Consider the following 19,164-nt stretch of genomic DNA (forward strand, 5'->3'; position numbering starts at 1 on the left):
CCTCACAGCTTAAACTTGTGTCATCTGGGCTTACACTGGGAAAAAGTCTTTGACTATATCTTCAATCTATGCCTCTTCAGCTTGCAGTTTGGTAAGGAGCTACCAGTAACGGGTTCCTTTCTCAACACTCCTTAACACATAGCAGAATGAAGCCATTTGGCCCATTGAGTATGCTCTGCCATTCCATCATGGTTGAATTATTACTCTCTCAATTCCATTCTCCTGCCTTCTCCCCGTAGCCTTGTGAAGTCCTTACTAATTAAGAATCTATCAACCCACGATTTAAATATACCCAGTGACTTGGCCTCCACCGTCATCTGCGGTAATGAATTCCACAGATTCACTACCCTCTGGTTAAATAAATTCCTCCTCATCTCTGTTCCAAAGGGGCGTCCCTCAATTCTGAGGCTGCGCTTTCTGGTCCTAGATTCACCCACTGTAAGAAGCAATCTCTTTATGTCCACTCCTGCCTTCCACAAGCTCTCAAGTCAGGAAAGTGCTGGAGGTGCCAGAACTGCAACCCCCCCCTCCCCACCTCACCCCATTCCATCACTTCCCCTGTTGCTGTGGTTGAGATACAGAGACTGGATATATTCGCATCTGGTCTAAGCTGCTCGTCAGGTGCAAATGCAAAAGGTAAGTGTTGTGTGTTTCTTCCTACTTTCTGATTTTTCAGATCCATATTTATCACACGTACATACAGTGAAATGCATCACTTGCGTTAACAACCACAGCGTTGCAGCGGTTAGTGCAACACAATTACAGCTCAGGGCACTGCAGTTCGGAGCACAATTCCGGCATGGTTGGAGGGAGTCCGTACATCCTCCCTGCAACTGCACGCGTTTCCTCCGGGTGCTCCAGTTCCCTCCCACAGCCCAAAGATGTACCAGGCAGTAAGATAATTGATCATTGTAAATTGCCCTGTGGTTAGGCTAGGGTTAAATGGATGGGTTGGTGGGTATTGTTGGGCAAGAAGGCCCTGTTCTGTGCTCTATCTTTAAATAAATAGAGAAAGAAGGGGGGGGGGGAGAAAGAGAGAATGAGGGAGGGGGAGGAAAGGGAGGACGTATGTGTGTAAACGTTGGGGGAAGCCCACAAGTGTTGTTGCATATTCTGGCACCAAAATAGCATGCCTACAAAATAATGTTAGTACTAAATAGTTCACATCTCTGGTGATTAAATGTGCTTAGAAATACTATTTATGTGTCTCACTAGTGCTACCTTAAACTTTTGGTTTAACAGGGTGCTGGTCAGACACAGCGACGACTTACTGACAGTTAACAAAACTACTAACTTAATCACACTATTTATGGCAAAGATCTCTGTGATCAATAGCCTGTGACTTTCTTTCGGAGTTGAGCGCTAGAACTACCTGCAGTTTTGTGGTGTGAACTGAAGCCTCAAAAGTGCGGGATGGTTGCGGCATGGTGTGTACGTGCTGAATCGAGGTGGCAAGGCCTGAGCCTTGACGTGGAAACAGGTACAGGAGAGCTACAATCAACTGTTCAGGAACAGCTTCTGCCACTCTGCTGCCAGATTCATGAAGGGTCCATGTCCTCCTTATAGAGTATTCCTTCTCCTTCCCTCTTTAGTTTTATAATTTACGTAATTTTAAAAACAGCTATTATGAAATTATAAGTCAACTGAAATAATCAAATACTTTTATTATAGAAATTGTGTAATTCTGTTTTGTAATTTTCATGTCTCTGTACTGCTGCCACAAAACATCACATTTCACATTAGGCAGAAAGGGAAGGGGTGGCCACTAGACAGCGTAGCAGTAGGCAGGGAGTGCAGGAGTCCCCTGGGGTCATCTCCCTCCTAAACAGATATACTGTTTTGGATACTGTTGGGGGAGATGTCTCATCAGGGGAAGGCATCAACAGCCGAGTTCATTGCACCATGGGTGGCTCTGCGGCACAGGAGGGAAGGAAAAGGAGTGGGAGAGCTATAGTGATAGGGGATTCGATTGTAAGGGGAACAGATAGGCGTTTCTGCGGCCGCAAACGAGACTCCAGGATGGTATGTTGCCTCCCTGGTGCAAGGGTCAAGGATGTCTCTGAGCGGCTGCAGGACATTCTGGAATGGGAGGGTGAACAGCCAGTGGTCGTGGTGCACATAGTTACCAACAATATAGGTAAAAAATGGGATGAGGTCCTACAAGGTGAATTTAGGGAGTTAGGAGATAAACTAAAAAGTAGGATCACAAAGGTAATAATCTCTGGATTACTACCAGTGCCATGTGCTAGTCAGAGTAGAAATAGGAGGATATTTCAGATGAATATGTGGCTTGAAAAATGGTGCAAGAGGGAGGGATTTAAATTTCTGGGGCATTGGAACCAGTTCTGGGGGAGGTGGGACCGGTATAAACAGGACGGTCTGCACCTGGGCTGGACTGGAACCAATGTCCTAGGGGGAGCATTTGCTACTGCTGTTCAGGAGGCTTTAAACTAATGTGGCAGGGGGATGGGAACAAGTGCAGAGAGACAGAGGGGTGTAAAATGAGGGTAGAAGCGAAAAGTAGTAAGGTGAAAAGTAAAAGTGGTAGGCAGGCAAATCCAGGGCAAAAAGCAAAAAGGGCCACTTTTCAACATAATAGTATAAGGGCTAAGATTGTTATAAAAACAAGCCTGAAGGCTTTGTGTGTCAATGCAAGGAGCATTTGTAACAAGGTGGATGAATTAAATGTGCAGATAGTTATTAATGAATATGATATAGTTGGGATCACAGAGACATGGCTCCAGGGTGACCAAGGATGGGAGCTCAACATCCAGGGATATTCAATATTCAGGAGGGATAGACAGGAAAGAAAAGGAGGTGGGGTAGCATTGCTGGTTAGAGAGGAGGTTAACGCAATAGAAAGGAAGGACATTAGCCTGGAGGATGTGAATCGATATGGGTAGAGCTGCATAACACTAAGGGGCAGAAAACGCTGGTGGGAGTTGTGTACAGGTCACCTAACAGTAGTAGTGAGGTTGGGGATGGCATTAAACAGGAAATTAGAAATGTGTGCAATAAAGAACAGTAGTTATAATGGGTGACTTCAATTAACATATAGATTGGGAAGAGGATTTCTTGGAATGTATGCGGGATGGTTTTCTGAACCAACATGTCGAGGAACCAACTAGAGAGCAGGCCATTCTAGACTGGGTATTGAGCAATGAGGATGGGTTAGTTAGCAACCTTGTCATGCGAGGCCCCTTGGGTAAGAGTGACCATAATATGGTGGAATTCTTCACTAAGATGGAGAGTGACATAGTTAATTCAGAAACAAAGGTTCTGAACTTAAAGAAAGGTAACTTTGAAGGTATGGGACGTGAATTAGCTAAGATAGACTGGCAAATGATACTTAAAGGGTTGACAGTGGATATGCAATGGCAAGCATTTAAAGATCGCATGGATGAACTACAACAATTGTTCATCCCAGTTTGGCAAAAGAATAAACCAGGGAAGGTAGTGCACCTGTGGCTGACAAGGGAAATTAGGGATAGTATCAAGTCCAAAGAAGAAACATATAAATTCGCAAAAAAATGCGACACACCTGAGGACTGGGAGAAATTCAGAGACCAGCAGAGGAGGACAAAGGGCTTAATTAGGAAAGGGAAAAATGATTATGAGAGAAAGCTGGCAGGGAACATAAAAACTGACTGTAAAAGCTTTTATAGATACGTGAAAAGAAAAAAGATTGGTCAAGACAAATGTAGGTCCTTTACAGTCAGAAACAGGTGAATTGATCATAGGGAACAAAGACACGGCAGACCAATTGAATATCTACTTTGGTTCTGTCTTCACTAAGGAGGACATAAATAATCTTCTGGAAATAGTAAGGGACTGAGGGTCTAGTGAGATGGAGGAACTGAGGAAAATATATGTTAGTAGGGAAGTGGTGTTAGGTAAATTGAAGGGATTAAAGGCAGATAAGTTCCCAGGGCCAGATAGTCTGCATCCCAGAGTGCTTAAGGAAGTAGCCCAAGAAATAGTAGATGCATTAGTGATAATTTTTCAAAACTCCTTAGATTCTGGATTAGTTCCTGAGGATTGGAGGGTGGCTAATGTAACCCCACTTTTTAAAAAAAGGAGGGAGAGAGAAACTGGGGAATTATAGACCGGTTAGTCTGACATCGGTGGTGGGGAAAATGCTAGAGTCGATAACAGCACATTTGGAAAGAGGTGAAATCATCGGACAAAGTCAGCATGGATTTGTGAAAGGAAAATCATGTCTGACAAATCTTACAGAATTTTTTGAAGATGTAACTAGTAGAGTGGATAGGGGAGAGCTAGTGGATGTGGTATATTTAGATTTTTAAAAGGCTTTTGACAAGGTCCCACACAGATTAGTGTGCAAACTTAAAGCACACGGTATTGGGGGTATGGTATTGATGTGGATAGAGAATTGGTTGGCAGACAGGAAGCAAAGAGTGGGAGGAAACGGGAGCTTTTCAGAATGGCAGGCAGTGACTAGTGGGATACCGCAAGGCTCAGTGCTGGGACCCCAGTTATTTACAATGTATATTAATGATTTAGTCGAGGGAATTAAATGCAGCATCTCCAGGTTTGCGGATGACACAAAGCTGGGCGGCGGTGTTAGCTGTGAGGAGGATGCTAAGAGGATACAGGGTGACTTGGATAGATTAGGTGAGTGGGCAAATTCATGGCAGATGCAATTTAATGTGGATAAATGTGAGGCTATCCACTTTGGTTGCAAGAATAGGAAAACAGATTATTATCTGAATGGTGGCCGATTAGGAAAAGGGGAGGTGCAACGAGACCTGGGTGTCATTATACACCAGTCATTGAAGGTGGGCATGCAGGTACAGCAGGCGGTGAAAAAGGCAAATGGTATGTTGGCATTCATAGCAAAAGGATTTGAGTACAGGAGCAGGGAGGTTCTACTGCAGTTGTACAAGGCCTTGGTGAGACCGCACCTAGAGTATTGTGTGCAGTTTTGGTCCCCTAATCTGAGGAAAGATATTCTTGCCATAGAGGGAGTACAAAGAAGGTTCACCAGATTGATTCCTGGGATGGCAGGACATTCATATGAAGAAAGACTGGATCGACTAGGCTTATACTCACTGGAATTTAGAAAATTGAGGGAGAATCTTATTGAAACGTATAAAATTCTAAAGGGATTGGACAGGCTAGATGCAGGAAGATTGTTTCTGATGTTGGGGAAGTCCAGAACGAGGGGTCACAGTTTAAGGATAAAGGGGAAGCCTTTTAGGACCGGGATGAGGAAATACGTCTTCACACGGAGAGTGATGGATCTGTGGAATTCTCTGCCACAGGAACCAGTTGAGGCCGGTTTATTGGCTATATTTAAGAGGAAGTTAGATATGGCCCTTGTGGGTAAAGGGATCGGGGGTATGGAGAGAAAGCAGGTACAGGGTTCTGAGTTGGATGATCAGCCATGGTCATACTGAATGGCGGCGCAGGCTCGAAGGGCTGAACGGCCTACTCCTGCACCTATTTTCTGTGTTTCTATCATTTTTCCATGATAATGAATCTGATTGAGCAACCACTTAGGTGGGGGGGGGGGGGGTAAATGGTGTGTTGCCCTGCACTGCCTTGTTGGTCTCCTCAGGGATAGAGGAGGTGCACTCAGTGTTTGGGATAGAACGCTGAACTGTGAAGAGAGTGGGTGGCTTAGGTTTAGGAAGCTGCCTATCTGGACGGTACAGCAACTGCAGAGAGTTGTGGACACAGCTCAGCACCTCACAAAAACCAACTGCTGCTCCTTGGAATTTGTCTGCAGTTCTCATTGCCTTGGTAAAGCAGCTGGCATAATCAAACACCTCACCCACCCGGACACTCCCCCTTCTCCCACACTCCAGTAGGGTAAAGGTACAAAAGCATGAAGCACACACTACTGGGCTCAACACCTTGTCTTGCTATTATAATACTATTGAATAGTTCCCAATCTACTTCAGTACGATCTTGCATCTGATTGTCTACCTGCACTGCGTTTTCAAAGCAACTATAATACTTCATTCTGTTCTCTGTTATTGTTTTATCTTGTGCTATCTCAATGCACAGTTGTGAAGAATTGATTGTATGAATAGTATGTAAGAAGTTTTTCACTATACTTCAGTAGTCAAGTCAAGTCACTTTTTATTGTCATTTCGACCATAACTGCTGGTACAGTACATAGTAAAAATGAGACAATGTTTTTCAGGACCATGGTGCTACATGAAACAATACAAAAACTACGCTGAACTATGTAAAAACAACACAGAAAAAAACTACACTAGACTACAGACCTACCCAGGACTGCACAAAGTGCACAAAACAGTACAGGCATTACAATAAATAATAAATAAGACAACAGGCACAGTAGAGGGCAGTAAGTTGGTGTCAGTCTAGACTCCGGGTATTGAGGCGTCTGATGGCTTGGGGGAAGAAACTGTTACACAGTCTGGTCGTGAGAGCCCGAATGCTTCGGTGCCTTTTCCCCAGATGGCAAGAAGGAGAAGAGTTTGTATGAGGGGTGTGTGGGGTCCTTCATAATGCTGTTTGCTTTGCAGATGCAGCATGTAGTGTAAATGTCTGTACTGGTGGGAAGAGAGACCCTAATGATCTTCTCAGCTAACCTCACTATCCGCTGCAGGGTCTTGCGATCTGAGATGGTGCAATTTCTGAACCAGGCAGAGATGCAGCTGCTCAGGATGCCCTCAATACAACCCCTGTAGAATGTGATGAGGATGGAGTATCTATTCTCTTTTCCTGTACACTTTATGTATCTAAAGAAGCTTTCAGTATCCTCTTTAATATTACTGGCTAGCCTAATTTTGTATTCCATCTTTACTTTTTTTGTTGTAATTTATTTTTTTATTGAAGTTCATCAAACAAACATTTCTATAAGATGTGTTTCAGACATTGTACATATATATCATATAAATCACAAAATCTCCACAAAGTATTTATCTGGGGTAAATAGATAATAGAAAAGATTCGAAAGAAAAAAACAAGCAAAAGGAAAGAACTATGTACAAGTAGGGAGTGATGTTGTAAAAAAAAGATCACTCCATCTTTACTTTCTTAATGACTTTTTTAATTGCCTTCTGTTGGTTTTTAAAAGCTTTCCAATCCTCTAACTTCCCACTAATCTTTGCTCCATTATATGCCCTCCCTTTGACTTGTATGATGGTTTTGACTTTCCTTGTTAGCCATGGTTGGTCATCTTTCCTTTAGAATACGTCCTCTTTGGGATGTATATATGCTGTGCTTTCTGAATTGCTTCCAGAAATTCCAGTCATTGCTTCCCTGCCAATGTTCTTTTCCAATCAATTCTGGCCAACTACTCTCTCATGCCTCTGTAATTCACTTGCCTTCACTGTAATACTGATACATCTGACTTTAGCTTTTCCTTCTCAAATTTCAGGGTAAATTTGATATTATGATCACTTGCTCCTAAGAGTTCTTTTACCTCAAGTTCTCTAATCAATTCTGGTTTATTACACAAAACCCAATCCAGCAAAGCTCACCTTCTAGTGGGCTGAACCATAAGCTGCTTTAAAAAGCTATCTCGTAGACACTCTAGAAGTGCCCCTTCCTGGAATCCAGCAACAACCTGATTTTCCCAATCTACCTGCACATTGAAATCCCCATGACTATTGTAACATTTGCCCTTTTGGCATGCATTTTTTATCACCCGTTGTAATTTGTTGGCCACATCCTTACTAATGTTTGGGGGTTTGTATACAACTTCCATCAAGGTCTTTTTACCCTTGCAGTTCCTTTGCTCTATTCAGAAAATTATTCAACACCTTCCGACCTTATGCAACCTCTTTCTCAGGATTTGATTTGATTTCTTACCAACTGAGCAATGCTGGCTCCTCTGCCTTCCTGCACGTCCTTTCGAACTAGTGTTTATCCTTGGACATTAAGCTCCCTGCTATAATTTTACAGCCATGGTTCAGTGATGCCTATAACAAGGTTGGCACAACTTTGTGGGCCGAAGGGCCTGTAATGTGCTGTACTATCCTATGTTCTATGTACATCATTCCTGCCAATCTGCAACTGTGCTGCAAGTTCATCGACCTTATTCTGTATTCTGTGCGCAGTCAGATACACCTTCACTTCTGTATTCACCCTTTTTCGATTTTTTCGCTCATGCTCAACCTCTTGATTCTTAACTTTGTCTGAGGTCTCACCAACATCTGCCTCCACAACCTCTCCACTAACTGTCCTGGCAGTCTGGTTTCCATCCGCCTGCAGCTCTAGTTTAAACCTCAACGTGCAGCATTAAAAAAATCTTCCCGCTGACATTAGTCCCCCTCTAGTTCAGGTGCAAACCTTCCTTCCTGTACAGGTCCCACCAATGATCCAAAAATCTTATGCCCTCCCTCCTACACCAACTCCTTCGCCACGTATTAAACTATATAATCTTCCTTGTTCTGGCCTTAGTGGCTCGTGGCACAGGTAGCAATCCTGAGGTCAGAATCTGGAAGATCATGCCTTTTAACTTAGCGCTTTACTCCCTGAACTCCTTTTGCAAAACCTCATCACTCATCCTATCTACATCATTGGTACCTACATAGACCACGACTTCTGGCTGTTCAGCCTTCCATTTAGGAATGCTGAGGACTTGATCTGAGATATCCCAGACCCAGAAACCCGGGAGGCAACATACTTTCAGGGAACCTCATTCTCATCCACAGAACCTCCTGTCTGTTCCTCTAATGAATCCCTTATCACCACAGTGTTTCTCCTCTTCCACGTTCCCTTCTGAGTCACAGAGGCAGACTCTGTGCCAGAGACCCAGTGACTGTTAGGCCATCCCGCCAGACAGTACCCCAAGTGAAACACTTATTGTTGAGGGGGATGGCCCCAGGGGTACTCTGCACTGGCTCCTTAACCCCCTTCCCTTTCCTGTCACCCAGTTTCCTGTGTCCTGCACCTTGGGTGTAACTACCTCTCTATGTCCTATCTATCATGTGCTCAGTCTCCCGAATGATCTGGAGTTCATTCAATTCCAGCTCCAACTCCTTAACACGGGTTGTTAGGAGCTGCAGCTGGATGCACTTCTTGCAGGTGTGGTCATCAGGGCCACTGGAGGTCTCCCTGCCTTCCCACATCCCGCAAGAAGAGAATTTCACTATCCTGCCTGTCATCTCTGCTGTCCTAGCTGAGCAGATATAAAGAAGAGAAGGAAAAAACGGGCTTTTCATTCCTTTGCTTTCTTTCAGTGAAGCCTCAAAGAACGAAAGCCTTAAGATCACCACTCTGACTCTGTCCACTCCGATGATGGCTGCTCCCTGCCTTCCTTTAATTTGCTCTTACTAATTAATCCCAAATGCTGATTGGCTGTTGATCAAAGTTCTATTACACTGCCACGAACCGCTTCTGCTGTTTATCCTTGGGCAGTAGATCTGATTGAAGTCCCCTCCTCTCCAGCTTCCAATGCCTGGATTGGCCGCTGGTCAAAGCTCTAGGTTATTGGTCAACTACAGGAAAGATGTAAGCAAGTTACAAGAGTACATAGAAAACTTACAAGGATGGTGCTGAGTCGGAAGGGCCTGAGCTCCTGGTTGGGCTGTATTCAGAACCTAGAAAATTGAGAGTAGATTTGATAGATTATGAGGGGTATAGATAGGGTAAATGCAAGCAGGCTTTTTCCACTGTGGCTAGGTGGGAATACAACAAGAGTTTATGGTTTGTGTGAAAGATGAGAAGATTAAGGGGAATCATCTTCACTCAGCAGGTTGTGAGAGAGTGGAATGAGCTGACAGCACAACAGCTTGATAGGAGTTGGCAGTTTAAATGGTTCTGGCACAGACTAGATGGGCTGAATGGCCTGTTTCTGTGCTGTACTGCTCTATGATTATGAGCACTCAATGACACACTCTCCATACCGGGGAGGGAGAGGGCACGGACTCTGGACACTCACTGACACACTGACCGTACCGGGGAGGGAGAGGGGACGGACTCCGGCTACTCTCTCACTCACTGACCGTATCGGGGAGGGAGAGGGGACGGACTCCAGCCACTCTCTCACACACTGACCATACCGGGGAGGGAGAGGGGACGGACTCCAGCCACTCTCTCACTCACTGACCATACCGGGGAGGGAGAGGGGACGGACTCCAGCCACTCTCTCACTCACTGACCGTACCGGGGAGGGAGAGGGGACGGACTCCAGCCACTCTCTCACTCACTGACCATACCGGGGAGGGAGAGGGGACGGACTCCAGCCACTCTCTCACTCACTGACCGTACCGGGGAGGGAGAGGGGACGGACTCCGGACACTCACTGACACACAGACCGTACCGGGGAGGGAGAGGGGACGGACTCCGGCCACTCACTGTACCAGGGAGAGAACGGGGACAGATTCCATCCGGGGAAGAAGAGGGGACGGACTCTGGACACTCACTGACACACTGACCGTACCGGGGAGGGAGAGGGGACGGACTCTGATCACTCAATGACACACTGACCGTACCGGGGAGGGAGAGGGGATGGACTCCGGCCACTCTCTCACACACTGACCGTACCGGGGAGGGAGAGGGGACGGACTCCAGCCACTCTCTCACACACTGACCGTACCGGGGAGGGAGAGGGGACGGACTCCAGCCACTCACTCACTGACCGTACCAGAGAGGGAAAGGGGACAGACTCTGGCCACTCAATGACACACTGACCGTACCGGGGAGGGAGAGGGGACGGACTCCAGCCACTCTCTCACACACTGACCGTACCGGGGAGGGAGAGGGGATGGACTCCAGCCACTCACTCACTGACCGTACCAGAGAGGGAAAGGGGACAGACTCTGGCCACTCACTGACACACTGATCGTACCGGGGAGGGAGAGGGGACGGACTCCGGCTACTCTCTCACTCACTGACCGTATCGGGGAGGGAGAGGGGACGGACTCCGGCTACTCTCTCACTCACTGACCGTACCGGGGAGGGAGAGGGGACGGACTCCGGCCACTCACTGTACCAGGGAGAGAACGGGGACAGATTCCATCCGGGGAAGAAGAGGGGACAGACTCCGGCCACTCACTGACACACTGACCGTACCGGGGAGGGAGAGGGGACAGACTCCGGCCACTCACTGACACACTGACCGTACCGGGGAGGGAGAGGGGACGGACTCCAGCCACTCACTGACACACTGACCGTACCAGGAAGGGAGAGGGGACGGACTCCGGCCACTCTCTCACTCACTGACCGTATCGGGGAGGGAGAGGGGACGGACTCCGGCCACTCTCTCACACACTGACCGTACCGGGGAGGGAGAGGGGACAGACTCTGGCCACTCACTGACACACTGATCGTACCGGGGAGGGAGAAGGGACAGACTCTGGCCACTCAATGACACACTGACCATGCTGGAAAGGGTATGGCAATGAACTTTGCCCACTCATAAAACACTTTTTTCTTTTTTTTGTAACACTGTACTTAATTAATTTTTAATATATTTATTTTATTGCAGTTTATAGTTTCTTTATTATTATGTATTGCAATGTACAGCTGCTGCAGCAAAATGACAAGTTTCATGACAACAAGAATCTGATGGTTGTTCCTGGACCTGGGGGTGTGGGACCTTGAGCTCCTATGCCTTCTTCCTAACAGCAGTAGCGAGAAGAGAGCATGTCCTGGGTGATGAGGGTCCTTGATAATGAATGCTGCTTTCCTGTGACAGCATTCCATGTAGACATGCTCCATGCTGAGGTGGGTTTTATCTGTGACTTATAACTTTTTATGGGAATTTCTGTTCCAGGGCTTTGACATTTCTACACCACACTGTGATGCAATCAGTCGATATATTCTCAGATATCACACATACCTATAAAAGCTAGAGTTGACAATAAATTGTGATGTGTCACAATATATCAGACACCTATTAAAGTTTGTCAAAGATTTAGGTAGCATGCTGAACGTCCGCAGGCTTCAATGGAAGTGGAGGCATTTCCATGCTGTCTTCATGATGGCAATTATGTGCTGGGCCCGGGTTAGATCCACTGAAATAATAAAAGCAAGGACTTTAAAGTTGTTGGTTCTCTCTACCTCTGATTCCCTGATGAGGACTGACTTATGGACCTCCAATTTCCTCCTCCTGAGGTTAATAATCAGCCCCTTGGTCTTGGTGACATTGTGTGAGAATCAGAATCAGGTTTATTATCACCAGCATTTCTAAACTTAACAGCACTAGTTCAATGCAATACATGATAATACAGAAGGGAAAAAAATAAATAAATCAATTACAATAGGAATATATAAAAAGCAAGGAGTTTCTTTCAGTGGGAGATTTGTTTGGGAGAAGTGCGCAGATGCAGTAGCTCGTCATCACACAAGGCCTCTGAGGAGGTTCAGGTATAAGAGGGAGACACCGTCTAGTGGAGCGGTTGTCAGAGTAGTGCGAGTCAGAGTAGTAGGACTTTGGCTCACCGGGGCTTCGGCAAAGATGGGCCTAGGCAAGGTAAGTAGGTAAGTTACTTCTATATCTTTTTCCTCAAACTTAAGAATAATGGGTATGAGTGCAAGGCCAGTTTTCTGCTCTGGATGTCAGATGTGGGATATCTGGGAGACTTCCAGCCTCCCTGATGGCCACAGCTGCACCATGTGCATCCCGCTGTGGCTTATTAGAGAGTGAGTTAGGGAACTAGAGCTGCAGCTCAATGATCTTCAGCTTGTTAGAGAAAATGAGGAGGTGATAGATAGAAACTACAGGTAGGTTGATAGACAGGGTCACAGGAGACAGATAAGTGGGTGACTGTCAAGAGAGGGAAGGGAGAGCCGCAGATGGTGGAGGGCACCCCTGTGGCTGTTCCCCTTAACAATAAGTACTCCATTTTGAGTGCTTTTGGGGGGAACCTACCTGGGGGAAGCAACAGTGGCTGTGCCTTTGGCCTGATTTTGGCCCTGTGGCTCAGAAGGGTAGGGAACTGAAGAGGATGGCAGCAGTGATAGGTGACTCTATATAGTTAGGAGATCAGACAGGAGATTCTGTGGATGCAAAAAAGTTTGCCTCCCGGGTGCTAGGGTTCATGAAGTTTCTGATTGCCTTCCCAATATCCTAAAACGGGAGGGTGAGCAGCCAGTGGTCGTGGTACATACTGGTACCAACGACATGGGTAGAAAAAGGGAGGAGGTCCTGAAAACAGAATACAGGAAGGAAGTTGAGAAGCAGGACTTCAAGGGCAGTAATCTCGGGATTGCCACACGACAGTAAGTACAGGAATAGAATGAGGTGGCAGATAAATGCATGGCTGAAGGATTGGAGCAGGGGGCAGGGATTCAGATTCCTGGAACCTTTTCTGAGGAAGGGGTGACCTGTACAAAAGCACAGGTTGCACTTGAATCCTGGTGGGGAGGTTTGCTAATGCTATAGGGGAGGGTTTAAATTAAATTTGTAGGGGGGTGAGAACCGAAGTGAAGAGGCAGAGGATGGGGCAATTGGCACACAAGTAAAGACAGCTTGCAGGGAGTTTGTGAGAAAGGATAGGCAGATGTTAGAGCAAAGATGCACTGTGTCTGATGGTTTGAGATGTGTCTATTTTAATGCAAGGAGTATCATAAACAAGGCAGATGAACTTAGAGTGTGGATCAATACGTGGAACTGTGATGTTGTGGCCATTAGAGACATAGATGTCTCAGGGGCAGGAATGGCTGCTGAGTGTGCCAGGCTTTAGATGTTTCAAAAAGGACAGAGAGGGAGACAAAAGAGGTGGAGGTGAGGCATTGCTAATTAGGAATAGTGTCACAGTTGCAGAAAAGGAGTAAGTCATGGAGGGATTGTCTTATTGAGTAAGTGTGGGTGGATATCAATAACTCCACTGGGTGTTTTTTATAGAACCCCCATCAGTAACAGGGATATTGAGGGGTAGGTAGGGAGGCAGATTCTGGAAAGGTGCAATAATAGGTTTGTTGTGATGGGAGATTTTAACTTTCCTAATATTGACTGGCATCTCCTTAGCGCAAGGGGTTTAGGTGGGGTGGAATTTGTTAGGTGTATTCAGGAAGGTTTCCTGATATAATATGTAGATAAGCCTACAAGAGGAGAGGCTGTTCTTGATCTGGTATTGGGAAATGAACCTGGTCAGATGTCAGATCTTTCAGTGGGAGAGCATTTCAGAGGTTGTGATCACAACTCTACCTCCTTTACCATAGTATCGGAGAGGGATAGAAACAGACAAGTTAGGAAAGCGTTTAATTGGAGTAAGGGGAAATTTGAAGCTATCAGGCAGGAAATTGGGAGCAGATGTTCTCAAGGAAATGCATGGCAGAAATGTGGCAAATTTTCAGGGAATATTTGCATGGTGTTCTGCATAGGTAATGTACCATTGAGACAGGAAAAGGATGGTAGGGTAAGGGATCTATGGTGTAGAAAAAATGTGGAAAATCTAGTTAAAAGAAAAGCTTTTGAAAGGTTCTAGAAAATTACAGTTTTGCCCAGGAGCTTAAAAATGAAATTAAGAGAGCTAAAAGGGATTTTGAGAAAGCCCCATGGTATTCTACAAGTATGTGAAGAGCAAGAGGATGAGCTGTGTGAGGATAGGACATATCAGGTGTGAATGTGGAAATGTGTGCAAGGAGTTGGAGGAGATAGCTGGGGTACTTAATGAATACTTCGTTTCAGAATACACCAAGGAAAAGGACCTTGATAATTGTGGGGATGACTTACAGCAGACTGTAACACTTGAGCATAAAGACATTAAGAAAGAGGATGTGCTGGAGCTTTTGAAAAGCATTAAGTTAGATAAGTCACCAGGACCAGATGAAATATACCCTAGGCTTCTAAGGGAAGTGAGGGAGGAGATTGCTGAGCCTCTGGTGATGATCTTTGCATTATCAATAGAGATGAGAGAAATACTGGAGGATTGCAAATGTTGTTCCTTTTTTCATGAAAGGGAAATAACCCAGGAAATTATAGAGCAGTGAGTCTTACTTCAGTAATGGCCAAGTTGTTGGAGAAGATCCTGAAAGGCAGGATTTATGAGCATTTGGAGAGACATAACCTGATTGGAAATAGTCAGCGTGATTTTGTCAAGGGCAGTGCATGCCATACGAGCCTGATTAAATTCTTTGAGGATTTAACAAAACATATTGATGAAGGTAGAGCAGTGGATATGGTGTATATGGATTTCAGTAAGGCATTTGATAAGGTTCTCCATACAAGGCTCATTCAGAAAGTAAGGAGGCATGGGATCCAAGGAGACCTTGCTTTGTGGATCTATAACTGGCTTGCCCACAGAAGCCAGGGGGAAGCTATAGATGATTCGCTCTCTGCACGGAGGTCGGTGACCAGTGTTGTTCTGCAGGGATCTGTTCTGAGTCCCTTCATTTATAAATGACCTGGATGAAGAAGTAGAAAGGTGAGTAAGCTTGCTAATGACACAAAGGTTAGGGCTGTTGTGGATAGTGTGGAGGGCTGTCAGAGTTTACAGCAGGACATTGATAGGATGCAAAACTGGGCTGAGAAGTGGCAGATGGAGTTCAACCCAGATAAGTGTGAAGTGGTTCAATTTGGTAGATCCAATTTGAAGACAGAATATAGTATTAATGTTAAGACTCTTGGCAGTGTGGAGTATCAGTGAGATCTTGGGGTCTGTGAACATTGGACACTCAAAGCTGCTGCGCAGGTTGACAGTGTTGTTAAGAAGGTGTATGGTGTGTTGGCCTTCATCAACCATGCGATTGAGTTCAAGAGCCGTGAGGTAATGTTACAGCTATATAAGACTTTAGTGAAACCTTACTTGGAGTACTGTGCTCAGTTCTGGTCGCCTCACTACAGGAAGGATGTGGAAGCCAAAGGGTGCAGAGGAGATTTACAAGGATGTTGCCTGGATTAGGGAGCATGCCTTATGAGGTTGAGTGTACTCAGCCTTTTCTCCTTGGAGTGACGGAGGATGAGAGGTGACCTGATAGAGGTGTATAAGATGATGAGAGGCATTGATTGTGTGGAGTGTCAGAGGCTTTTTCCTGGGGCTGAAATGGCTAGCATGAGAGGGCACAGGTTTAAGGTGCATGGAAATTGGTTCCGAGGAGCTGCCAGGGGTAAGTTTTTCATAGAAAGTGGTGAGTGGGTGGAATGAACTGCAGGCGGCGGATACAATTAGGTCTTCTAAGAGCCTTTCAGATAGGTACATAGAAATTCTGGGCAGTTTCTGGAGCAGGTTGTGGGCCGAAGGGCTGCAGATTTCTATGTTTTGTACCCTATACTGTACCAGTACAGTAATTCCCATTCCCCAATACTTGCCGAACTCTTACTCGATCAAGTCAGGCTCCGTCCAGTGACCACGAGGAAATCTGCAGATGCTGGAAATTCAAACAACACACACAAAATGCTGGTGGAACACATCAGGCCAGGCAGCATCCACAGGGAGAAGCGCTGTCGACGTTTCGGGCCGAGACCCTTCGTCCGGATTCCCGACCCAGAAAAAAGCCTCTGACTACCCACACGATCAATGCCTCTCACCCTCCGTCGCCCCGGGAGAAACCTGCTCTCATGCCGCCCGTGTCGGAGTCCTGACGAAGGTCTCGGCCCGAAACGTCGACAGCGCTTCTCCCCATCGATGCCGTTCCGTCCAGTGACGTTGTCTGGCGTGTGACGTACGGCGTGCGTTCTTTCTGATTGGAGATCTGAGCTTTGCGTTGGCGGCGACGTTAGTACCGCCCACCTGACGTCGCCGGCTGTACCACGTGTTGCTGCGGGAAGATGGCGGCGCCCAGGCTGTGACGGCGTGAGAGGTCTGAGACATGGAGGATAGAGTGGGATCGGGTCCTGGCCGGCACCGGGCCGCCAACACGTTCCGGGTGAGTGCGGGGAGGGTGCTGTGGCGAGGTTAGGTGAGGTTCTGGGTATCCTCACCAGATCTGGGCATGCGATTTTTGGATGAGACGGTGTTGTGATTTTTTTGCCCTTGCAGGTAAGGTGGGACCTATACAGAAGGGATGGTTTTTATCTGAACTGGAGGAGTCTAATATCCTAACGGGAACAGTTGTTAATGCTGCGCGGTGGGGTTTAATCTGTAGTGGCGGGGAGATAGGAGCCAGAGTGTCAGAACACTTAGTGGAGAGTTTGTGGAGGTAGACGTTGGTGTGTCCTCGGAAAAAGTTAGGAATCAAATGGTTAAGCATGGTGCGACTAGTGTCCTGAGCTGTGTATATTTCAATGCAAGAATTTTTGTAGGAAAGGTAGATGAGCTCAGGGCGTGGATCAACAAATGGAATTTAGCGGAGTAGTACCACAACAGCAACCTGTCACTCAGTGTCAGCAAGACCAAATAACTGATTGTAGACTTCAGGAGAGGGAAACCTGACTTCCATGAACCAGTAGTCATCAGAGGATCAGAGGTGGACAGGGTAAGCAACTTTAATTGTTACTATTTCAGGGGACTTGTCCTAGACCCAGCGTGTAAGTGAAATTTACAATTTGAATTTACTTCCGGCAGATGTTGTCTCTCTGCTCATAACAATAATAATGATAAATATAAATGAAAATATAGATTATACATACAAGTAGTGCAATCCAAGTAATAGTTAGCCGACAGTTAACCGGCAGTTAACTGTTCAGCAAAGTGACCGCAGTAGGGAAGAAACTTCTCCAGTGCCTTTTAGTCTTAGTCAGGAGGGATCTGAAGCGCCTACCAGACAGAAGCAGTTCAAACAGTCCGTGCGCAGGATGAGGATGTTAGGAGAATTCAGGGTGACTTGGATAGGCTGGGTGAGTGGGCAGATACTTGGCAGATGGTGTTTAATGTGAATAAGTGTGAAGTTATCCACTTTGGGAGTAAGAACAGGAAGGCAGATTATTATCTGAACGGTGTAGAGTTGGGTAAGGGAGAAATACAAAGAGATCTAGGAGTCCTTATTCATCAGTCACTGAAGGTGAATGAACAAGTGCAGCAGGCAGTGAAGAAGGCTGATGGAATGTTGGCCTTTATTACAAAGGGAATTGAGTACAAGAGCAAGGAAATCCTCTTGCATTTGTACAGAGCCCTGGTGAGACCACACTTGGAGTATTGTGTACAGTTTTGGTCTCCAGGGTTAAGGAAGGACATCCTGGCTGTAGAGGAAGTGCAGCATAGATTCACGAGGTTAATTCCTGGGATGTCCGGACTGTCTTACGCAGAAAGGTTAGAGAGACTGGGCTTGTACACGCTGGAATTAAGGAGATTGAGAGGGGATCTCATTGAAACATATGATTATTAAGGGATTAGACAATATAGAGGCAGGAAATATGTTCCAGATGCTGGGAGAGTCCAATACCAGAGGGCATGGTTTGAGAATAAGGGGTAGGTCATTTAGGACAGAGTTTAGGAAAAACTACTTCTCCCAGAGAGTTGTGGGGGTCTGGAATGCACTGCCTCGGAAGGTAGTGGAGGCCAATTCTCTGGATGCTTTCAAGAAGGAGCTAGATAGGTATCTTATGGATAGGGGAATCAAGGGATATGGGGACAAGGCAGGAACCGGGTATTGATAGTAGTTGATCAGCCATGATCTCAAAATGGCGGTGCAGGTTCGAAGGGCCGAATGGTCTACTTCTGCACCTATTGTCTATTGTCTATTGATAGACTTCCTATCAGATTGCCGACAGGTGGCAAGGGTGAGCTCCCTCACCTGTGATCCTCAACACAGGTGTCCCCAAGGGTTGTGTTCTGAGTCCCCTTCTCTATTCCCTTTACACCCATGACTGTACTGCCACAAACAGCTCCAATCTGCTGATCAAATTTGCAGATGACACAACTTTGGCCTTATTTCTAGCAGTGATGAGTGAGCATACAGAGGAGAGGGTGACACCCTGACCCAGTGGTGCCAGGAAACAACCTCTCCCTCAATGTCCAAAAAACAAAGAGCTGATTGTGGAATACAGGAGGGATGGAGACAGGGTCAGCCCAATCAACATCAATGAGTCTGCGGTTGAGAGGGTGAATAGTTTCACGTTCCCCAGTATACGCATCACCAATGATCTCACCTGGATTGTACACATTGGCTTTGGGGCAAAAAAAGCACAACATCGTCTCTTCCACCTCAGGCGGCTGAAGAAGTTCGGCACAGGCCCCCAGATCCTCAAGACCTTCTACAGGGGCACTATTGAGAGCATCCTGACTGGCTGTATCACTGTCTGGTATGGAAGCTGCACCATCCTAGTTCTCTGGGCACTGCGAGAGTGGTACGGACAGCCCTGCGCATCTGTGGATGTAAGCTTCCCTCCACTGA

At 46.2% G+C, this 19,164-nt stretch overlaps 1 protein-coding gene and 1 long non-coding RNA gene across 2 annotated transcripts in view; one reads left to right on the top strand and one right to left on the bottom strand.

The window, feature by feature from the left end:
• The window catches only part of LOC132398726 (uncharacterized), a 38,100-nt gene extending 21,565 nt beyond the window's left edge, over window positions 1–16,535 (bottom strand). Inside the window, exons 1-2 of the long non-coding RNA XR_009513775.1 lie at window positions 16,213–16,535; window positions 9,491–9,545 (exon numbers count right to left, since the gene is read on the bottom strand). This is a non-coding gene — a long non-coding RNA (uncharacterized LOC132398726). The remainder of the gene's footprint in view (window positions 1–9,490; window positions 9,546–16,212) is intronic.
• Window positions 16,536–16,630: 95 nt separating this feature from the next.
• utp20 (UTP20 small subunit processome component) overlaps window positions 16,631–19,164 on the top strand; it is a 195,376-nt gene continuing 192,842 nt past the window's right edge. The window contains exon 1 of the mRNA XM_059978567.1: window positions 16,631–16,758. Coding sequence (XP_059834550.1) covers window positions 16,702–16,758 — 57 coding nt within the window. The 5' untranslated portion in view covers window positions 16,631–16,701. The remainder of the gene's footprint in view (window positions 16,759–19,164) is intronic.

Source organism: Hypanus sabinus, chromosome 8 (genome assembly GCF_030144855.1).
Source record: "Hypanus sabinus isolate sHypSab1 chromosome 8, sHypSab1.hap1, whole genome shotgun sequence".
Classification (NCBI taxonomy): Eukaryota; Metazoa; Chordata; class Chondrichthyes; order Myliobatiformes; family Dasyatidae; genus Hypanus; species Hypanus sabinus.